This window comes from Ixodes scapularis, unplaced genomic scaffold (assembly GCF_016920785.2).
Source record: "Ixodes scapularis isolate PalLabHiFi unplaced genomic scaffold, ASM1692078v2 PGA_scaffold0__279_contigs__length_252992795, whole genome shotgun sequence".
In the NCBI taxonomy this organism is placed as follows: Eukaryota; Metazoa; Arthropoda; class Arachnida; order Ixodida; family Ixodidae; genus Ixodes; species Ixodes scapularis.
The window spans coordinates 92,041,075-92,061,702 of NW_024609835.1; the positions used below are offsets into that span (position 1 = coordinate 92,041,075).

General features: G+C 41.1%; 1 protein-coding gene across 1 annotated transcript in view; it reads right to left on the reverse strand.

The window, feature by feature from the left end:
• Nucleotides 1-20,628, reverse strand: part of LOC115330220 (mucin-19-like) — a 60,947-nt gene that overhangs the window by 27,922 nt on the left and 12,397 nt on the right. Inside the window, exon 4 of the mRNA XM_040215147.1 lies at nt 4,142-4,270. Within this exon, the coding sequence (XP_040071081.1) occupies nt 4,142-4,270 (129 nt within the window). The remainder of the gene's footprint in view (nt 1-4,141; nt 4,271-20,628) is intronic.

Sequence of the window (20,628 nt, forward strand, 5' to 3'; positions counted from 1 at the left end):
AACTATTTTTTTACGAATAAAGCACACTTTTTCAGCACCAATCCAACCATAGCAGCATGTGCTGTGGGCAAATGGTGTGCAGGAAGCTTATGGTGAATTCCACTCGTAGATCCGGAGCGCTTCCCAAAATCCGCGAGGGAGGCAAAATTCCGCTCCGTGAGACCCGCTCTGAATCGACGAGGGGAAGATGAACCCGCATTTTTGGATCGACCTCCCCCATACCCCTCCCCACGGCTTCCCCCGCCGCCGTTCAAAATGGCCGCTGCTCGAACTTGACAAGCCCACCAACGCCTCAGTGGCCTCAGCCGACTGATCTTTCCGACGACCAGTGGCAACTGTCACTGCTTAGTTGCAGAAATAACACGCGACACTGGCCGGGCGAAATTATACGCACCACAGCGCCCAAGTCACAAATCACGAATACGTCCGCGGTCGGCACCGTCGCATACCTTTCGGCCGCCTTGTAGCGGCGGGGCACGGACAGCGATTGCCCGCGGTGGAGTTCAGATTTCTGGTACGACTTTAATAAACACAGAGGTAACAAAACATCACTTGCGCGGTCGTTGCCTAATCACTTCTTGCTTTATTTCACGGGAAAACGCCGGCGGAATGCAGTGTAAAAAGGTAAACAATCATAGGCTGCAGAATGAACAGGCCTAACCTTGCGACTGCATCCAGCTTTTCTGTCGTTCTTCCTCTCACGATCACAGACGTCAGCGCTTACGATTTACCACGCTCCACAGTCCCGGCTTTGCATCCCTGATCTACGCGAGGTAGAAGCGTTCGAGCCGTCATAATGCCGCATAAACAACCGACCCACCCGCACAGATTCACCTCGACGGCCCGACCGGCCCGCAGACCTCTCCATCTCCAACCTCGCCGCGCGGCGCGCATGCGCACTGAGACGGAAATCACGTGGGCCGCTCTGCCAATTTCCGGAGAGATCTGTGAAATCCCGCAGAGCAAGTTCGGCGGGGTTTGGGGCGCTCCGTGGAGCGGGCGCTGCCAGAGATCTACGAGAGGAAGATGACAAGCTCGAGCCAGATCTGCGAGCGGAATATGCGCGCTCCAAATGCAGCGCTTTTGGAGCGCTCGATATCTGCGAGCGGAATTCACCATTAGTCAATAATAATTCAGGGTTATTGGATCCTGCGTCACAAAGACTGCGTGTTGCGCAAATCAAAAGAGAGATCCTCTTACACAGAGACAACAAAGTATTCTTAAGCTGGACATGCCAGTACCCGTTTCTTATAATTTAATATTTATTTGTTATATTGACTGTTTGCAAGCAGTTTACTATTCTTTGCTTTTCCATAGCCTTTCAGTAGCGTGAAGTGCGTCACGATAAAAGCTATGTTTTATGCATGCACGTTTGCTTCTATAAGTCGAAAAAATTGGCTTATTGTTTACTAGCCGTCCCAGTACTTTTTTCAATTAATTATAAACAAAGTTCTGATACGGAGAACAAAAATATCGCGTGCTATGTAGAAGATGTACGAGAGAACAGGCAAGATTTAAAGGATACCTCAAACGCCAAAGTGTGCACTGACACGATGTAGTAAATATGCCATGAGATTAATAAGGAATTTCGTACACTTCTTAATATTTTCATTCAAAGGTTTCGCCCATATCCGTTTTACCTAGATTCAGGAAGACTACCAATTCAAGAGGCAAAATATTTTTCCGGCTTGACTACACCAAGTTAGGAAAACCGATTTGAAACACATCGGTCAACGTCAGTTAATGTTCACATACGATCCGCACACCTGTTTCCAAGTGCGCGCCATTCCCATTTGTCCTTGGTGTGGGGCGCTTATGCGAGTTGCTTCTATAGACGCTCAGAGCTTCAGAAACACAGGACCTGACTTATTGCTTTCAAGCTTCATGATTCTTTCTTCAGTGTTCTCATTAATTAATACTTCGATCTCAATGTCCGCAGAACGACAATAACATGCTTATGCTCGAAAATTGTTACGCCCTGCTTTTATTTAGTTGTCAGCGAATATGGAAGCCATTCTTACACATATTACTCGGTGATCCCATGAAGAAAACAAAATACCTTACTGTGCTACTTTCGTTAAATTGAGCGAAAAAAATGATTACGGAAGGGCAGAGACGTTTGCCTAAACCAGTTGCCCTAGCCGGCCCCTCTGTAGCAACTTTTGTGAAACACGCAAGGAACTTATTGGTTGGAGTGCACGTTGAACCTACGTAATATTACGTTCCTCCCAATCAAGATACATGCTATTGAAAGAAGATCAATGGCAGCTATATTTTTGGCCATGCTCTGGCAACAACTGCCAATAATTTCCTCTCCTCGATACTCATTATACCAGTTGCTCAAGATATAGAAGCGAGCACATTATTTGGAGCACACGTTTTATAATATAGAAAGCTACACGTATATTACGCTCTCAAAGATACTAGTGCGTCTACATTGTACGGAGGAAAGGTTAGGCCCATCACTGGAATCTACAGGGCGCAGACAGGAAGTGATAATTCGTGAAAGACGCAATGACTCGACAGTGCCATTGGTGCATGAATAATGAGCACGAGAAACGTCACACTCATCGTCCTAGCACCGATTGCGCATTTTAGCCAAACCGCCTTTCGGGTATTGCATTTACCACATTCGCTTTGAACATTGCATTGATGAACCAGCCACTCGATGTTCAAAAGAGCAGATATGCAAGTATTTTAGGGCGTATACGGCTAATTATCATATCATTGTATTTTGTCGAGAAGGTACCCATCGATTTCCTCGGAAAATTTATATATATATATATATATATATATATATATATATATATATATATATATATATATATATATATATATATATATATATATATATATATATATATATATATATATATGTATATATATATATATATATATAATATAAATTCTAACACACAGGCTATGAGCATAGAAAATGGTCAGAAAAGACTTGTCCGGATTGTTTCTGATAGATACTTCGAGCGGCGCTTTTATTATAGGTATGAATATATAATGAAAATGTTGTCTCCTTCTCTATTGTCTAAAAGGAGGACTGTTCGTGATTTAATTTTTCTGCACAAGGTTGCGAATGGTGCTGTTGATTCGGCTCAACTCCTTGCAAAAGTGAACCTTCATATTCCTTTCCGAGTAACTAGACACTTTGTTTGTTTTGATGTTCGCTCGCCGTGTAACACCTCACCTCTCTTACGGATTCAGTCATTATATAATACCTTCGCTCCACCCCACCTTGATATATTTGCATCAATTTCTATGTACCGTCGTGATTTAAATGATATTATTCCAGCCCCTCAGCATTATGTTTGTCTTGGATGTTTTATTTGTTTTTAAATGTTTATAACCTATGTACTTGTTTGCTCATTTTGCTTGTTGTGTTGGCGCACCAATAAGAAGACCTATGTGGTTGTTTTGGGGCACCCAAAATAAAGATTATTATTATTATTATTATTATTATATATATATATAAATTATGAAATTATGAAATTATGAAATTATATATCTTTTTTTGCGTTCGGGCTTAAGTGATTAAACCGTGTTTCGCGATGATAGTAATCTGACCGGCTTGGAAATTGGCCACTGATTATTTATATCATTTTTGTAAAATTTATATGGAACCGTTCTTTTTTTTAAAGTTACAACCGAAGTGTAACAACCAATAGTAGGTCCAGTTTTTATGGGCGCCCTTTTTGATGAATCATTTTTCAACCGTGGAAGCACAAAAATTACAACAAATATTCTATAGAAAATTCAATTTTTTTCTTAAATGTCGTGCTTTAGATTTACTTACATCAAAATTTTATTTGAATAGGTTTAAGTAAAACATTGAAAGTGTACCAGCGCATTGTTTACGGCAAAAATATTTTACGAAGAGATAAAAAAATACCTAATATTAAAAGAAATTAAACGTTGTGATTTAGGAAAATCATATATTTAAGCTATACTTTTTTCCTTTTAAAAACAATTATGACATTTTGCCACATGCATGGTCAATTTGGGCGGAAACGCGGCTGAAAGATATATTTTTATTTATTCGTATAATCATTTAAGCACGAGGCTATTTTATTATTTGACCTTGTGAATAAAAAATCAGAATCGTGACAGATGATTCATATCAACGACTTACCCAATTGGCAATTTTCCTTCACCAGTCTCAGCGGAGGTTCGCAAGAACAAACGCCTTTTCCGTTCTTTACTTCACATCTACCAAACGGAGTTTTCTTGCAGTTTTTCTCTTCAGTGTTGTCGCAGATTCCTGAAGTAAAACGCATAACTAGAGCAAGGAACATGCTATAAAAATATGTTTCACTATTTATTGGGCATGAAAGCTTCTTGATGTTAATGTTTTGTATGATTAACTTCCATGTTATGATAATTGGCACATGCTTCACTTAAAATGCCACTGAACAGAAAAAATAAAATGTTTTGTTAGACAGTCTGGTTGGGACATGCGTCGCTCCGGCATATATTCTTGCAGATGCAAATAAATGATTTTATATAATTTGATAACAATTTTACGCAAAAAGAAAACAAAACCTTAGAGCAATATTGGCGGCGCGAGACGCGATTTAGTCGGTAGTTACCTCCCTTCCACTTGTTTTCTCTCGGCATTTCGGGCGCGGGGTGAGAGGTGGATCGGCTTGGCCAGCACGTATAGGTGGAGAGAGTGAATGACCATCTCGTTGTGTGGAAATATGGTAAGACCATTCCATGACGTCATGGACCTTGCGCGCAGACTTCGAAAGAAATACCACGCCATGAATATTGCACTCAATTTTTTAGCATAACATTTAATTCTCTACACGCGTGTCCCTACCAGATCGTTTAAAATTCTTTTCTCGTTTCAGTGGTCCTTTAAAGTGTAATTAGCTAATTGGTAAACACGTTCGGCAGAAAGTTATTTTAGTTTTTCTTTGCGTTGAGCCTGCTTGCATACGTTGCTTCACGTTTATCCGTCACGCCAAATAAACAATGATTTAATTTTTTTTCACAATACCTTGACACACTTTTCAGGCATGAAGTTTTTATTTCATGCTTTTTAAAGGGTACGTCGTGTTTTCATAGCTCTAACGTTGTTGAACGCAGCTTTTCTTTACGACTAATATCAGCTAGAAGGCAAAAAATGTCCTCGTTTTTATTTATTACCCTACCAGCCCCAAGCGGCAAACATGCTGGAGCTAGACCAGAGTACGGCACAGAGCGGCAGATGCGTTCATCTTGACGTTGCCGTGCGCTAGCTTTGCCCTCACAGAGAGACGTTTCAAGATGCCTGTACAGCGACGCGGACGCTAGCCAGGAGAAGTCGAGTGGATCCAATTCTAAAGACGATGCAGCGTAGGCCTTGTTTTGATGTGGTGTTGCCATGGCAACCCTTCTCAAGAAGATGGGCACAACTTTAAAGTTTAGTTTGTTTTGTGCTCGTTTTTTTTCTAAATGTTGCACTTATGATTCGATAAGTAAAGGTCACTGTATTTTTTTTAAATTTAACTGACAGCACCAAAAGGTACAATAAAGTTTAGAAAAAAAATTCTTAAAATATAAAGAAAACAAGAACTGATGGTGAGGAAGTTTGTTTTTATAAAGGCAAAGCGAAAGCGGCAGAGCGAGAAAGCGTCGGAGCCCGTCGCTGAAAATGCTAAGACGTTCAAATTTGTTTCGCAGAAAAAAAAGGTCTCGCGATTTGACGAAATAAAATAAGCTATCGAAATACTCCTTGGATAAAATATATCAGCCCCCTGGCTGGAAACACCAACTGCCTGACTCGGTATAAAACCGCTCATACCCCATCTGTATCACACGTTATTCAGGATTTGTTTACTTTACACGATGTGTTTACTAAAGAGCTAAAACAAGAAATAAGGTAAGGTTTAGTACTCACATAGAAGTATTGAAGTGAAAGCGAAAACCAGATTACAACTGTGGAGATTTTATCAGTCTTAAAAACGGCGCCGCTTCTATGTTTCTAATAATTCCCAGCCCTCCTTCAGCTTTAGTAGGTAGATAAAGTAAGGTAAATGATGATGTGTACCCTTCAAAACTTTTGGACTTTGTTTGAGGTTACTGGGGTGAGGCTGCTGGATATCAGAAGTTTGTTCTTCTGTACTGGATGTCGTTATTATAAATACTTCTAATCAGCTATTCGCTAAACCAGTTTTCTGTCGTTATTCGAAGTTGTGACTCAGTCCAGGCTGTACAACATGAAGTAAATTATATATTCTTGAGGGTTATATATCTTCCTATGCAATTAATTTGTAAGTAACACGTGAGAAAGTTGAAAAAAATTATTGACTTCGCAGGAAATCATTTTTACACGGCTAGGTGGTAACAATGCTTTCAGTTGCACACTGTTATTTAGATAAACTGCTAAACCGAAATGTGAGGTTTCAAACAGGCTATTTCACAATCCTTAAGACGGCGCATACCAAAAGTACTAATTGGTCATAACATCGGCGTTCTCAAGGTAGCGACGTATACTTATGAGAAATATTAGTTTCGCCAAATGCTAAACAAAACGTATTAAATAGCAAAACATTTTGTTCAATACAAAGTACTCGTGATCAACAAAATGTTGCCACCTTGTCGCAATAACACATTGTAAGACCATAGACTGACTACAATCTGAAAACGACGACGACGTCGTAAATATTCTCAATGCCCTCTGAAGGACCCCCAACGCCCTGCGGAAGTGGCTCAGCACCTTCCAGAAGGCGGCTAAAAGAATCGTTAGAGAATATGGAGCCTCTACAGACACGTAACAGGCCTACACTAAGGTTGTCTCTCATTGTGGTGGTTTCAACTATGCATAGAGAGGTTACAGATTACAAAGAATCACTGGTCTAAAGCAGGAACCTGGCTCAGAGAAAGAAAACAGACTTCAGAAATGGCAAGCCACAACATAGAATCCTTGCTCACTGGTGGGTGCAACAAATGTGCGAAGAATAAACTGAAGAAAAAATAAGAGAAATACCTGAATACGAGGGTGATCAAAATTATTCACTCTGGTCTTTACTGGCCAAGATATTGTCTTTCGTCTTTACTGGCCAAGATAAAGCCTTGTTTGATATGCAAACGAATTCTCACATCATCCACTCTCACTCGTTTATCCGAGAAATGAGTTAGCAAGCGCGCTCAATGTCACCATCAGGCGTCGACACGGTCGGGCCTGTCTCATTTATTGCTGACACATGTGCATTCTTCATAGAACTCATCTAGCCGTTCAAACGCACTTCTTTGAAACAAAAAATATCGATGACACTATGCAAATTGTTTTTGATAGATATCGGCCCAGACACCCCTTAAGACCATGAAAACAATGACTCCTCCACTTGTAAAAATTACACATGGGGCAGTCATTTTTCTTGCACCTCAGTTACAACTGACCGTACTTAACACATTCAAGCCTACACAGCAGTAATTGGAGAGACAGAAACCTTCTACCAAAAAGTGCTGCTTAGCAGTGCAGCCAACATAACGTGTAAGATAACGGAAGTGTGAATAATTGTTAATGATCCTCGTATGAAAACGAACATTTTTAGCGTCATGTGTGGTCACACTATTCAGTACATATGTAATAGTCATATATACCTTTGCATAGAAAAATATTTATCTATTTTTATCTTATTATGATCGTAAGAGTCACAATTAAATGGGTTGTCGAATCTTCAGAAAGTGTAAAGTCAGTCAGCTGTGAAATGAGATAGATGGTTTGTGGCTGCGCCGTAGAAAAAAAACATTAAATGTGCAGCACGACGGCTGACTTGGTATCTTAACGTGCAATCTTCAAACCTTACATTCTGGTCTTTTGTGTGCTAGATTACGCACTAGGGTTTTGTTAGCTAATGGGATTAACGACAGTTAATTTTAGATTAGTTAGCCCAAAAAGTTAGCTGCTTTAAGCTCTGCATTTCTCAGTTATTTTAGATTCTCAGTATTGTAACAAAGGTGCCGTATATTGGTGAAATTCCACCTTTTTTGTGGCAGTCGTATGCTTCATTCCCTTGATTCTATTATGTTATTATAATTTCTATTCCCGAGTGATGAGGGTTTTTCGTTGGATGCATCTGTTAGTTCTGTACTTCAGAGAATAAATACAAGCGGTGCCTTAGACCTAGGCACTGTACATAGTTTCTTTTCTAATATATTTACCTGCTCTGTCTCACATCAAGCATAATGTATTTGGGACCTACCTTCCTGTCCAAAATATATCACATTCAGAAATCAGTCTTCATAAACATTTCATGATTTCGTTAGTACCTAAATTATTTACATAAAAATTTAATAACAAATGTCCGAATAAACACGACAGGACTCCGGGGCTTGGGCCAAACTTTTTGCGAATAATAATTTAACCTTATATATGTATATATATATATATATATATATATATATATATATATATATATATATATATATATATATATATATATATATATATATATATATATATGGGTGGTTTCATCTCAAATCGTGCAGGCAAAAAAGGTCGAATTTTTAATTTCAATGAAAAAAATATATGTTATGGCGCCGTTTCTAAAACCGCAGTCGACGCAAACCGCAAGTTCGTCGGATTTTTAGTTCTCGACTTATGAATTTTTAAAGAGGCCGCGGCGAAAAGCAGTGTTTTTCACACCCGTCGTGGGTCGGATGTTTCGCTTGATCTCCCGCCATGGATTTTCAGTCCACATTATATTATCTTTTTTGAAGCACTCTGTGGACACATTTAAAAGGCTCCAATACCATGAAATAATTTTAGGCCTTTTGCTTTTTTTCTGTAAAAATGTCAAAAACGCCTCCTCGGTCAATTGTTGACGAACTTTGACAATTAATTACTGGCAATCTACTTGGGTTACACCGATATTTTTTATGTCCACGGAGAGCCCAAAACACGCTCTTTATATTTATTATAAAATGTCTTGGGTGTATAAAATATCCTTTGAGGTATGTTTACGTTAATATTATGCAAAAACCAAAAAGTACCATTTTTGAAATTGATTTTCTCAAAAAGCCCATTTTTTATTTTTTTAATTTTTTGTTCAAATGTAGATATGATAGTTGTCTACACGAAATTCAAGCCTAGAAAGTGTATATTTTGTTTGTATGTTCTACATTTAAGCATCAATATCGTACAAAAACGTGTTTTTACGGCTCGAAATGGACTTGCGAATTGCGCGTCTTCGCAAGCTTGGAAAGAGTTTTTTCTTTTTTTCAACGTTCCCACATAAAAATGAAATACAGTATTTCCACCCTGATATATTTATTGATTATTTAAATTTTATTATAGGCGGCAAGCTACATCGGAGGAGTTCCAAAAAGAGAAAGCAACACTTCTTAACAGACCAGCAGGTGTCGCAAATTTTTAACGTGTAGGAGTCGGCAGACGTCTTATTGATTCGGGGCCCTCATTGGCCTGCATGAACGTCCCGCCCTTTCAGAGCCAGCAGATGACCACGACCTTTCGCGCTCGTTGTGTTAGATGGGACGGCCCGTGACAGTAAAGCGAGCAGCGCACCCTGTGTCACGAGGAGTGAAATGGTACGATTGTGTCGTTGACGCGGCGAACAGTGACAGCCACCCAGGAGGAGTCTGTCAGAGTATTGCACAAGGGAAAGCAAAGGAATCGTTGCCTGAAAGGATGAGGACACCACGGCCTTACAATGTCGACGGTCAACAACTGTTCTGCCAGCCAAAACAACGCCGCGTGCGCGCTAAAACCGGCGGCGCGGGACAGAAATCCCGCAGACGCACACACGAAGATGGGCCGGTTTCGCTAGGGATGCGGGGAAATTTGACACCAGCCATCCGTGCATGCGTGAAACGATACTGCCTGTTTGCCCTAGCTTTGAGCGCCATATCCTTACCTTGAAACGGCCGTGCTCTCTCTCTCTCTCCGGGGAGATCCGATAGCACCGAAGGGTTATCTATTAAACTTGAGGAAGAAAACGAGAAGGGAGTGTTTAAGTTTAATTATCCCCACCAACCCGCTCGTTCTGTCTTTATAAAGGGTTATCTCTTTTGGAAACAGCAAAGCCCGGAGACTGACATTAAAACGAGCGTGTTGGTAAATATACTTGTGTTTGTATTCTGCCCGGAGACTAGTTGGGTCGAAGTCAGCCTCCTTGTCAACTATAACCGTTTTTGAAGAGTGGGCTTCTCCCGAGATGAAACGTTAGCGCCGGCTGACGTGTTCTTTTGAAAAAAGGAAGAAGAAAGAGAAAGTTTGAGTAACTGCAGAAACTACCTCGAAAGCTCCTCTCCCGATATGAAGCTTGAAGCAAAGTCTCGGTTACCTTCTCGCGCATCGCCTGCTCGAATCTATTCTTCACTTCCTTTCATACAGCCACTGTTCCGCACAGCCGTCGTGGATGTGCGTAATAGAGAGAGGAACAGATTCGAGCATCATCTGGACGCCGTCATCCTGCCAGACTTCAATGTCGTGGGGCCGACTCGTGTGTGTTTCTTCGCCCCGCTGAACTTTGTCTCTCGGGTGCGGTTTTTTCTGAACGTTTTTTTTAAATGTTTTCTTACTAACTGTTTGTTAGCACTGTTCAGTTGTTGGGTTTATTTCGCCATGGCGTAGCGGCCTGGCGGTGATGTAGAGAGCGTGTTCGCACGCATTTGGTTGCGTCCCGTTTAGGGAATGCCTGCGGGAGTTGGTTTTTGTTCTTGCCATGTGCGGCTGAGTTTTCCCGTCTTTATTAAATTATTGATTTTTTTTTTGTTTTACCTTTACGTGCCGTCGACTTCTTTGTCTGACTCTCCACCAGGCGTGGACCTATCGCCTTGCCACCGCTCGAACCTAAATACTTCATTTTTTTTAACGCAATTTTCGTTAAGATCGGAGTTGGGCAATTTAATTCCTATTTATTTAATTTTATTTCCTACCCCTCTCCATGACACACTCTCCGTGTGTTTCGGACCGTTTCTGTGTCACCACTTTTGTGTATTACGGAAGTGAAAGGACATTCCCTGGTGACCTGTGCGATGTGCGGTGAACAAGCCCCAGTGTTTGGTTTCGTAAAGAATTGTATATAATATATCGACGATGTGGTGACTTTCTTTGTCTTAGTAATATGACAGCTAATATCTAGTCGTGCTAGTTTACTTTGAAAGGTTTATAAATCGAAACAATACAACGTCTGTGCCTTTTGGTTATTGAAAGTCTACTAGGCCTGCTGATTTGGTTAGATATGTATCTCATGGTTTCCGCTCTTATCAAAACATACATAAATATTCAATACCACAAAATCCGTTTATAATTGATTACAAAATGCAGAAGAAAAATCAAGAAAACTTTTTTCACAATTCATAGAGTCGCATGGGTCGCTATGTCTGACTTAGGTCTTGCAAAACAAAGACGTCTTTTTCCGATATTGAGGCCTAAATATAAAACATGCAAACAAAATATACACTTTCTAGGATTCATTTTCGTGTAGACAACTGTCATATCTACATTTGAACAAAAAATGAAAAAAATAAAAAATGGGTTTTTTGAGAAAATCGATTTCAAAAATGGTACTTTTTGGTTTTTGCATAATATTAACGTAAACGTACCGCAAAGGATAATTTATACAGCCAAAGAATTTATTGATAAATATAAAGAGCGTGTTTTGGGCTCTCTGTGGACATAAAAAATATCAGTGTAACCCAAGTAGATCGCCAGTAATTAATTGTCAAAGTTTGTCAACAATTGACCGAGGAGGCGTTTTTGACATTTTTACAGAAAAAAAGCAAAAGGCCTAAAATTATTTAATGGTATTGGAGCCTTTTAAACGTGTCCACAGAGTGCTTCAAAAAAGATAATATAATGTGGACTGAAAATCCATGGCGGGAGATCAAGCGAAACATCCGACCCACGACGGGTGTGAAAAACACTGCTTTTCGCCGCGGCCTCTTTAAAAATTCATAAGTCGAGAACAAAAAATCCGACGAACTTGCGGTTTGCGTCGACTGCGGTTTTAGAAACGGCGCCATAACATATATTTTTTTCATCGAAATTAAAAATTCGACCCTTTTTGCCTGCACGATTTGAGATGAAACCACCCATATATAGTGGGCATGGTGGCATAGGGAGCCAAGGGGCCAAAGGCGTATGTATAACAAAGTGAAAAACTCAAATAAATATATGGATATATATATATATATATATATATATATATATTAAAATGTGAAGTGCTGCAAAAAAACTAAAACACTAGTTGATTTCATGATGCCTACTTCACCACATAACACATCTGCATTGCAGCAAACCGCACCCAAACAATATACGTAAATGTTCTATTTAATTATTATATTTGTATGGATTATACTAAAGTACAGATATGATTCCCTAACTAAGATTAGTTTCTACGATGGTAACATGCGATAACAGAGGTACATGGCATATGTTCTGTGGCACAGTACACTGCACAACAGAGCAAATATGCTTGTTGCACTATGTGGTTCTACATACACAGATGAATGTTGAATCAATTATTTACCATTCAAGATGGTTATATACATACGCTAATTAACCAAACTCCTCAATTGGAGTACAGGTTCTTAGCTATAAGTAAAATACTGCAACCATAGATTTGACTTCTGTCACATTGAACTCCATATGCAGTTTGGCGCTCATAGCATCAACTAATAAATCACGATACATGTCATATGCTTCTAAGCTCGGTATGAATCTAACTTTTACTTTCTTAGCTTTCACATTTTTTTTCAGTTCCAATAAACTGATGGATTGTCCTGATAGTTGCAGGCCACTGTGCTGAAAATAGGACGAAAACCCTTAACGTCACCTTTGCTTAGTGGTTAGAGAATTATAAACAGCTACAAGAGGAGACGGACTAACAACTGTTTGTCTAGAAACAAGCAAAACACCAGCAGAAGGCGAAACACTAAGTATAACCAAAGAAAGCACTGACAATGTTGACATTTTAGTGCACTATCCCAGTTGAGTTTTGTTTTTCCTTTGAAGTTCCTATCTGCAGTGAAAAAGTTGTCAATAGGCAGATTAGGCAGCTACTTAAGGCAGCAGAGTGTGTTTGTGTAAGGGGGGGGGGGGGGCGAAATTTCTAAAATAAATTAGAGAACACTAAAGACACTGACCAACGATGAATAGAAGATTTATACGATTAGATGCCTTCGAAAATAGAATTGTCTTCATCCGGACTGATTCATTGTGCGATCCTCTGCTTGTCTGTATGGTACTACACGATTATACGATTCTAATTGTGCTTTAAACGCATCAGTAATTACTTTTTCAGAATCAAGTCTGACCTAGTATATTTGTCGTTAGACGGCGTCATAAACCGTTATAACTTCGACCTTATACACGGTGTTACGGAAGTGGCTACTGGTAACCTCCTTTAAAAATCCCCCAAACTCTGCTGTGAACATCTATGCACAGGCATGTTTATTTGATCGTAGGGGGGGCGGGGGGGGGGCACTTTTAGACTGCCTAGAGAGACAAAATACTAAGTCCGCGTTGGCCAATCTGCATATATAAGACAACTACCTTTCGCTTCTGGTCTAGCAATTAAAATTATTTAGAAACCACAATAAATCTTGGTGTTCAATTGATGTGAAGCATTTTCAGGTCAGGGACAGCGACACCAGTGCATATCATGCACCACACTACTTGCACAAAAGAATATGGTAGGAGACTAAAAATAACTAAGGTCATGGAAAGATATTGGGTTAGAATGTTCAGAAGTTAGAAGACTCGCACTGGTCCTCGTCTAACCCAAGTATACTCGCACAAGCCTCCACTGACTCAGAAGCTTCTTTTCGCGGTGAAATTGCGAGGATAAAACGGAACTGCTTCTTTCGTTATCTCCTTCTCGAAACTTGATGGCGTAATTGTGGGATCGAAACCACCCGCCTCACGAGAGCCGAGGGCGACTCATGTATTGGACAAAAGCACTGCGTGAGGACTCGACTTCGGCTCGTAACAATCAATGCCCCGGCGGACACTCGTGTAGTGTCTCGTGTACAACCACTGCGGTGATGAAAATAGCCGAACGCTAACAATGCCTGGAGCTCAGCAGGCGTTTTCTACTTTTCCAACCCCGCTGCGTGGCTATTATAATTGTTGGCGGTATAGGATAGGCACTAGGGGTGGTTTGCTCATCTTGCGGCCGCGGCTGCGGCTGTGGCCAAGAGGAATTTTCATGTCACGTGACCAGCTGCATGGGGACGAGGACGTACCTTGCGCCTCTGCCTAATGGCTGAAAATTCCGGGTCGCTTCAAGTACAGAAGTCTAATTTTGCTAGCAGAAACTGACCGCAGAGGCTTTAAAGTGAAGTCCAATTAACCGCTCCATCATACTTTACGAGCCGCAGGTAAAGTTAAGACCAGGGAAGATAAATATAAGCCAAAATAAATGAAAAATCACTCTAGATAAGGGCGGTGCAGTATAGTTATATACCTACGCCAGCGTTGGCAAGACTCGCCTTTTGCTGTAGTCGAGAGGTACGAGCGCCGGTACTTGTTGCGGCGTGAAACTTACGAGTTCCAATCGCGCCAAAAAAAAGGTTTTTAATATTTTGCGCTTGCGTCTTATTTTTTAACTGTGATCCTTTTTACAAATCGTCCAAATCAGCCACTTGCACTACTGCGCGTTACACGGTTTTTATTATTTGTCCAACCTGTTGAATCGACACACCGGAAGAAAAAAAAAGAACAAACATCAAGCCAAGTTAACGCGCTAATACAATCGTTTCATAATGTTCATTAAAAGAAAACCAAGAAAAATGTTACTGCTCTTAAAAACCAATAAGAATTTGAACCACTATGCTCAAAAAGAAGGCGACTGCGCTTGAAGTTTCTTCATGCAATAGATCATGATCGTACGGGTATTACTAAACCAAAGTACATACAACCATCTCACTTCGTCTCTTGAAGATTGGACCATTCTAAGCAAATAAGAGGAGACACAGCCCGAACCAACATTTTTAAATGTTCATTTTCTCCTAACACCATAAAAGAGTGGAATGAACTACCCGAAGAAAATGTTTTCATCGTGTACGAGTCTCCTTTTTACGACAGACAACCGGGCGATGGTTGGGCGGGGTTTCATGACTGAAGAGAATATAACATCTCACCTACGTTTACCTTTTCTTGTGGAAAATGTGCCGGGTTTTGTGGGCACTGTATTGAACAGTATTGAGCATTTGTATTTTTTAAATTTTATTGATTTCTGTGCTTTTTTATTTTATTGTGGTTGATTATAATTGAGGGGCTTGTGCCCCCTTTTGCGACACTCTAACGTGTTTTTACCCATTTCGTTTGGCTGGTACTGTGCAAGTGTATATTCACCTGGGAGCTTGTGTTTTTTATTATTTGTACATTGTGTACGCAGGTACCATGTCATCTTGTACACAAATGTACTGCGCCCCCCCTCCCCCCGCCCCCAATAATGCCTCTGGCGCTGCGGGCTAAAATGAAATAAATAAATAAATAAATAAATAAATACCCAGTGCTCGTATATCTCGAATGTTTCCTGGTGACTGCCATTGTCTAGAAAGAAGAACTAAGGCAAGTTTATGCTGTTATTAACGTTAAGGAGGGATTCTAAGTAGTATTTAGCAAAAGTAGATAAAACCTTTTATGGCTCTTTTAATCATAGCCACGTGCTGGCGTCGGCAATGTAGAATACGCGTGGTGATCTCAAACATCGTTCGAGTTCGACTATCCGTAATATAGCAGTGGGAGATGTTTTAACACCGTCCCTTGGAAGATGTCAGTGATCTACCACGGGCAAATATATACAACGCAACTTATATATACACATATATATATATATATATATATATATATATATATATATATATATATATATATACATATGTATGTATATATATTTTAAAGCTCTGGATGGATGGACGACTTAATACAATGGATGATATTTGATTACGATGGTGTGACCTTTCGATGCAGAACCGAGAGAGCTCAGCTCGTACACTGCGGTCTGAGCCCTGCTTCTTTCTTGCTGACAATATACGTCTCTCAAGGAAAAGGCCGGTCCAACGGCCGCAGATGGTATGGGACTTGACGGTAGTAAGGTTTTAGTCTCGCGATATGGACGATATTGGTTAATTTAGAGCAGTGGTTATGCACTGAATGTGCAGGTGCGACTTCGTTGTTTGTGGAGGACAGCTTACGAGAGATTTGAAATGGGCTCTTGAAGCGTTCCTTAAGTTTTTCGCACCTTCCAGCCTGACGAGGAGGTGTACATACAAGACCTTCGTCGCCAACAGTGGAGAAGACGGTTGCGTGGTGCTCCCCGTGACGAATAAATTGCTGTTGTTAAAATTGTAACGTGTAAATACTTGAGAGCTGTCGAACTTCTTCAAAATGGGAAGGGACATCTTCGAGGTATGTGTCTAGAAAACAGTCATCGAAAATTGAAACGTCTTGAGTTTAACTTAAAACTCGAGACGAAGTAAAATTGCGTGAATTCAAAAAAATTAGAAACTTCGTAAATACGCAGCTAAAACGTGCAAAACGACGTTATTTTGCTGCCAAATTTGATGTGTCTTGTTTTAGGCAGCCCGAAATTATGTGGAAGCGTTTGAACTCACTAATGCGTAACCCAGAACAGGACGGTATTGAAAGCATGACCATTATTAATAGGGAAGTATCGGGTACCGAACTTAGAAATAAATTCAATGACTATTTTGTAAGTGTGGGAAACAGTACTTTTAACAGTACAGCCATAAATAATCTTACCACCTGCAATGAAACAATTTTTTTTTTAATCCTACTGATGAAGGCGAAGTTTTCTCCACATTTATGACATAAAAAATAGCCGTAGTCATGACTGTCAGCATCTCCAAATTGGACCTGTGAAATTTGTCTTGGATTTGATACTTCTATGCTTAACTCATTTGTATAACTTTATTATCATCCGGTATATTCCCGAAGAGGATACAGGTTGCTAAAGTTTCTGTTCTTTATAAAGGTGGGCATAGGAATGATCTGAGTAACTACCGTCCGATTTCCAACCTTTCCATTTTTTCAAAGCCCGTTTGAAAAAATAATGCGCTCTTGACTTATCAATTTTGTGGGCAAACACTCCTTGTTGACGGAATCGCAATTCGGTTTTAGGAAACATATATCCACAGAAACAGCTTTACTAGTACAGAAGGAATTAATAATAAAAAAATTTGAGAATACACTTTTAACTTTAGAGATTTTCACAGATTTTAGCAAAGCGTTCGAATCAAAGAATTAAACTTTTACGCACCCGCCGTAAGCCAAAATAAACGTCGGAGCCAGGATATAAACTGTGGGCCTCCCAGTCACTAATCGGATGTGGTGACCACTCCAACACTCCACCTTGGCTTTCTGGCGTTTTCTATTTGTCTTATTCATGCACAAGAAACGAAATCTATCCAATCAGAGGTGCCTTACAAGCACACGCCGCCACATGGAACGCGGTACGACGCTCGCTGGGACGTGGTACGTGCTCGCTGTGCTGCGGAAATCCTCGCACCGTTTGTCTCGTCAGGTGTACATGTACATTTATTTTTGTTTGGGAGCTTTAGGATAATGGTATCATCATCATCTACGAGAATCAAGAGCCCCGTTCTTTTTAAATATAAATCACGGGCACTCTTCATCATCGTACGTGGTCTCCGAAAAGGAAGTAAACGAATATATATGTTTTACCTACCCGCCGAAAGACAAAATAAACGGTGGAGCAAGGATCCTGGCTCCGCCGTTTAATTGTTTCATGCATAGCATTAAGTACGGTTCCTTTATCTTCATGTGTTCGTTTTTGTATATATATATATAGCTGAGAAGAAAAAAACCTTGGTGAAAACAGCGCAACAACGGATGGTTTATAATAAAAAAATAAACCGTCCGTTGTTGCTGCTTTCGCCAACGGTTTTTTCTTCTCAATTACATACCCACGCCGTCGGCCTCCCACCACCATTCCCGTTGTATATATATATATATATATATATATATATATATATATATATATATATATGTGTGTGTGTGTGTGTGTACTGACGATCTCAGGTGCGCAAGCGGGAGTCGGGGCTGTGGCTCGCTGTTGTCATGGCCCCAAGGAAACAGACCCGGAGTAGAGTTGCTAAAGTATAACTTTTATATACAGTAAATGTACACCCCGGTGGCACAGAGTTCTGGGCCAAAATTTGGCTTTTGTCTGGAAGTTTAGGCCTAGAAAAGCCCGAAGAAGCGAAAGTAGAGCCAAACCTGACCTTCCTTGGCAAGAGTCTGGGTATTTCGGCACTAACTCGCCAAACAAGTGCCAAAGTTAGGCTTCACTGCCTGCTAGTTTGGCTGTCATCTGGCATCTTTGGGCCTAAATCGCCTAATAAATACCAGAGTCAAGCTTACTGCCCGGTAGTTTGGCTGATATTTGCAATTTTTGGGCAAAAAACTGCCAAACATATGCCCCAAGTTAGACCACTTTTTGATAGTTCGGCTGTCATTTGGCACCTTCGGGCCAAAATCGCCACAGATGTGCCAGAGTCTGGGTCTCGTAATTCGGCTGCCTCGTAGTTCGGCTCGCATCTGGCATCTTTGGTCCCAAGTAGCTAAACAAGTGCCAAAGTTAGGCTTCACTTCCTTATGGTTCGGCTGTCATCTGGCAGCTACGGGCCAAAGTCGCCAAACAAGTGTCAGAACTTGGCTTACTGCCTTGCAGTTCGGCTGATGAGGCATTGGATGTACACGGGTGGTCTGCAACTTAACTAAATTGAAATCAAGTTTTATTCTGCTCGCCACTTTTGATTTTATTTCGTGTGTTTCTTGATTTCTCCAGGCCAAAGGTAGACTGAATGTTTTGCCACGGCTGGACCAGGCTTTGCAAACGCAGATTTCGCCGGATTGTTGTGTTCGCACGTAGGAACACACGCCAATATACGGACGCGCAGTGAAAATGGTTCGACGTTGCAGAAACTGCTGTCGTGAAGCAAGCGCTGCGCTGGACTAATCTGCGCACGTCTCCTCAACAGATATCATTATTAGGCGGCTCATTGCAAAAGCGAGCATTGCTGTGTGCGTGTCTTGCATTGCGATTGAGTAGTGTCAAATCTTAGCGATAACAAAACGCGAGAGCGACAGTGGCTCTGCGGTATTGCGCCCGCTTCACACTCGGGGGATCTTAGATAGAATCCTGGCGGGGACGATTTTTTCTTGAAGTAAACTTGAAGCATTTGACAGCATCAAACCAGACACTGCTTTCCCTCACAGTCTTTCAATCCTCCCCTCCCCCCCCCCCCCCCCCCCCCCCCCCCCGCCTCCCCCACTTACCAAAGGTGACATTCCAAGACTCGGGTACGAGGCATTGAAAGTTTTCACTTTCCGCCCATAATGCAGAAGGAGCTTAGCTACATTGTTGGTGCCCCTTCGACCTCGCCTTTTGCTAAGCCTCCCCACCTGCTCTTGTGTCTTCGTGTGGCTGTCGGCGAGCGCGACAGCCGCATTAGGCAAATCAGAAGGGTGGAGCGAAACGCGTGAGTCGTGATCTCACTCCCTAAAGTTTGACACGTGACTCTCTATCGCGCTGTCGCTGATGGCATCTTTGGGGCTGTTGTTTGCGCCGTTTGCGAAGTTATAGAAAGAGGCGGGCCACGTAGGTCCGGTTTTCGAAATGCCCTCTTCAGTGTTCTGTTGCTTTCGTGCGTTGCAGAGCTAGCCGTGCTTTTTGGTTGTAAATGGCCGGAATACGTTCGTGGAATTCTTGTGCTGCGTTTGTTGGACGGGCTTCGACAAAAACTGCTCATCGCCGACGACAAGACATCAGTTGAATTTGCGCAACCTTCTTTCTCGACTGTGTTTTTCGGCTGCCCAAGTTGGATTATGCATTTATCAAGGACTACATGATATCGCTCTTATTAGTGATTACACTGCAAGCATGCTTCCCACAGTAGTTCTGCTTTCCTTTCAATGTTCGCGTTTTCTTTTTTTAGTTTATAAATTTTGCTTGTTCATCTGTGTTCATTATATTTTATATCTCGGTCTTCAGTTGGCAGAGAAGTATGACCTTTGTAAATATGTCGAGAATAAGTTGTGTAGAATGACAGAGATTTAATAAACTTCTGGGAGTGTTCGAAAAAATTTCGTTCGTCGATGTATGTCATTGATATGCGACAAATGATGTGCAACGTCCTATACAACACAGACTTGCACGACATCCGGCCAATACGGAGGAGACGCATAGTAGAGTATTCATAACATTTTGCGTGAACACTAGACCGGGAAAAAACGACTCTACGCGTCAATACCTGCCGGATTTTGAATGGTGGTTCTTAACTAGACATCTGAGCGATATTGTAACCCACTTTCAGCCACTACTGGCACTACACTGCCAAGTATCGCAGTGCTGCATGGGAACCCAGATGGTGAGATCTGACAATCGTGTTCCCAACACCTATTTAATTAAAATTTTTCTTCTGGAGCGCGTGAAAGAGCACTTATGTGGCACACCAAAGAAATTCCAAACTTCGGCAGGCCTCTGCGCTTTCTTTAGCACTTTTGGCACTTCTCTGGCACTCCAATGGCTAGCCAGAGAAGAGCCAAACTTCGGCATGCCCCGAATTCTGAAATTAGGATCTACTTCGGCAGTTTTGGCTGAAATCTTGCACTTA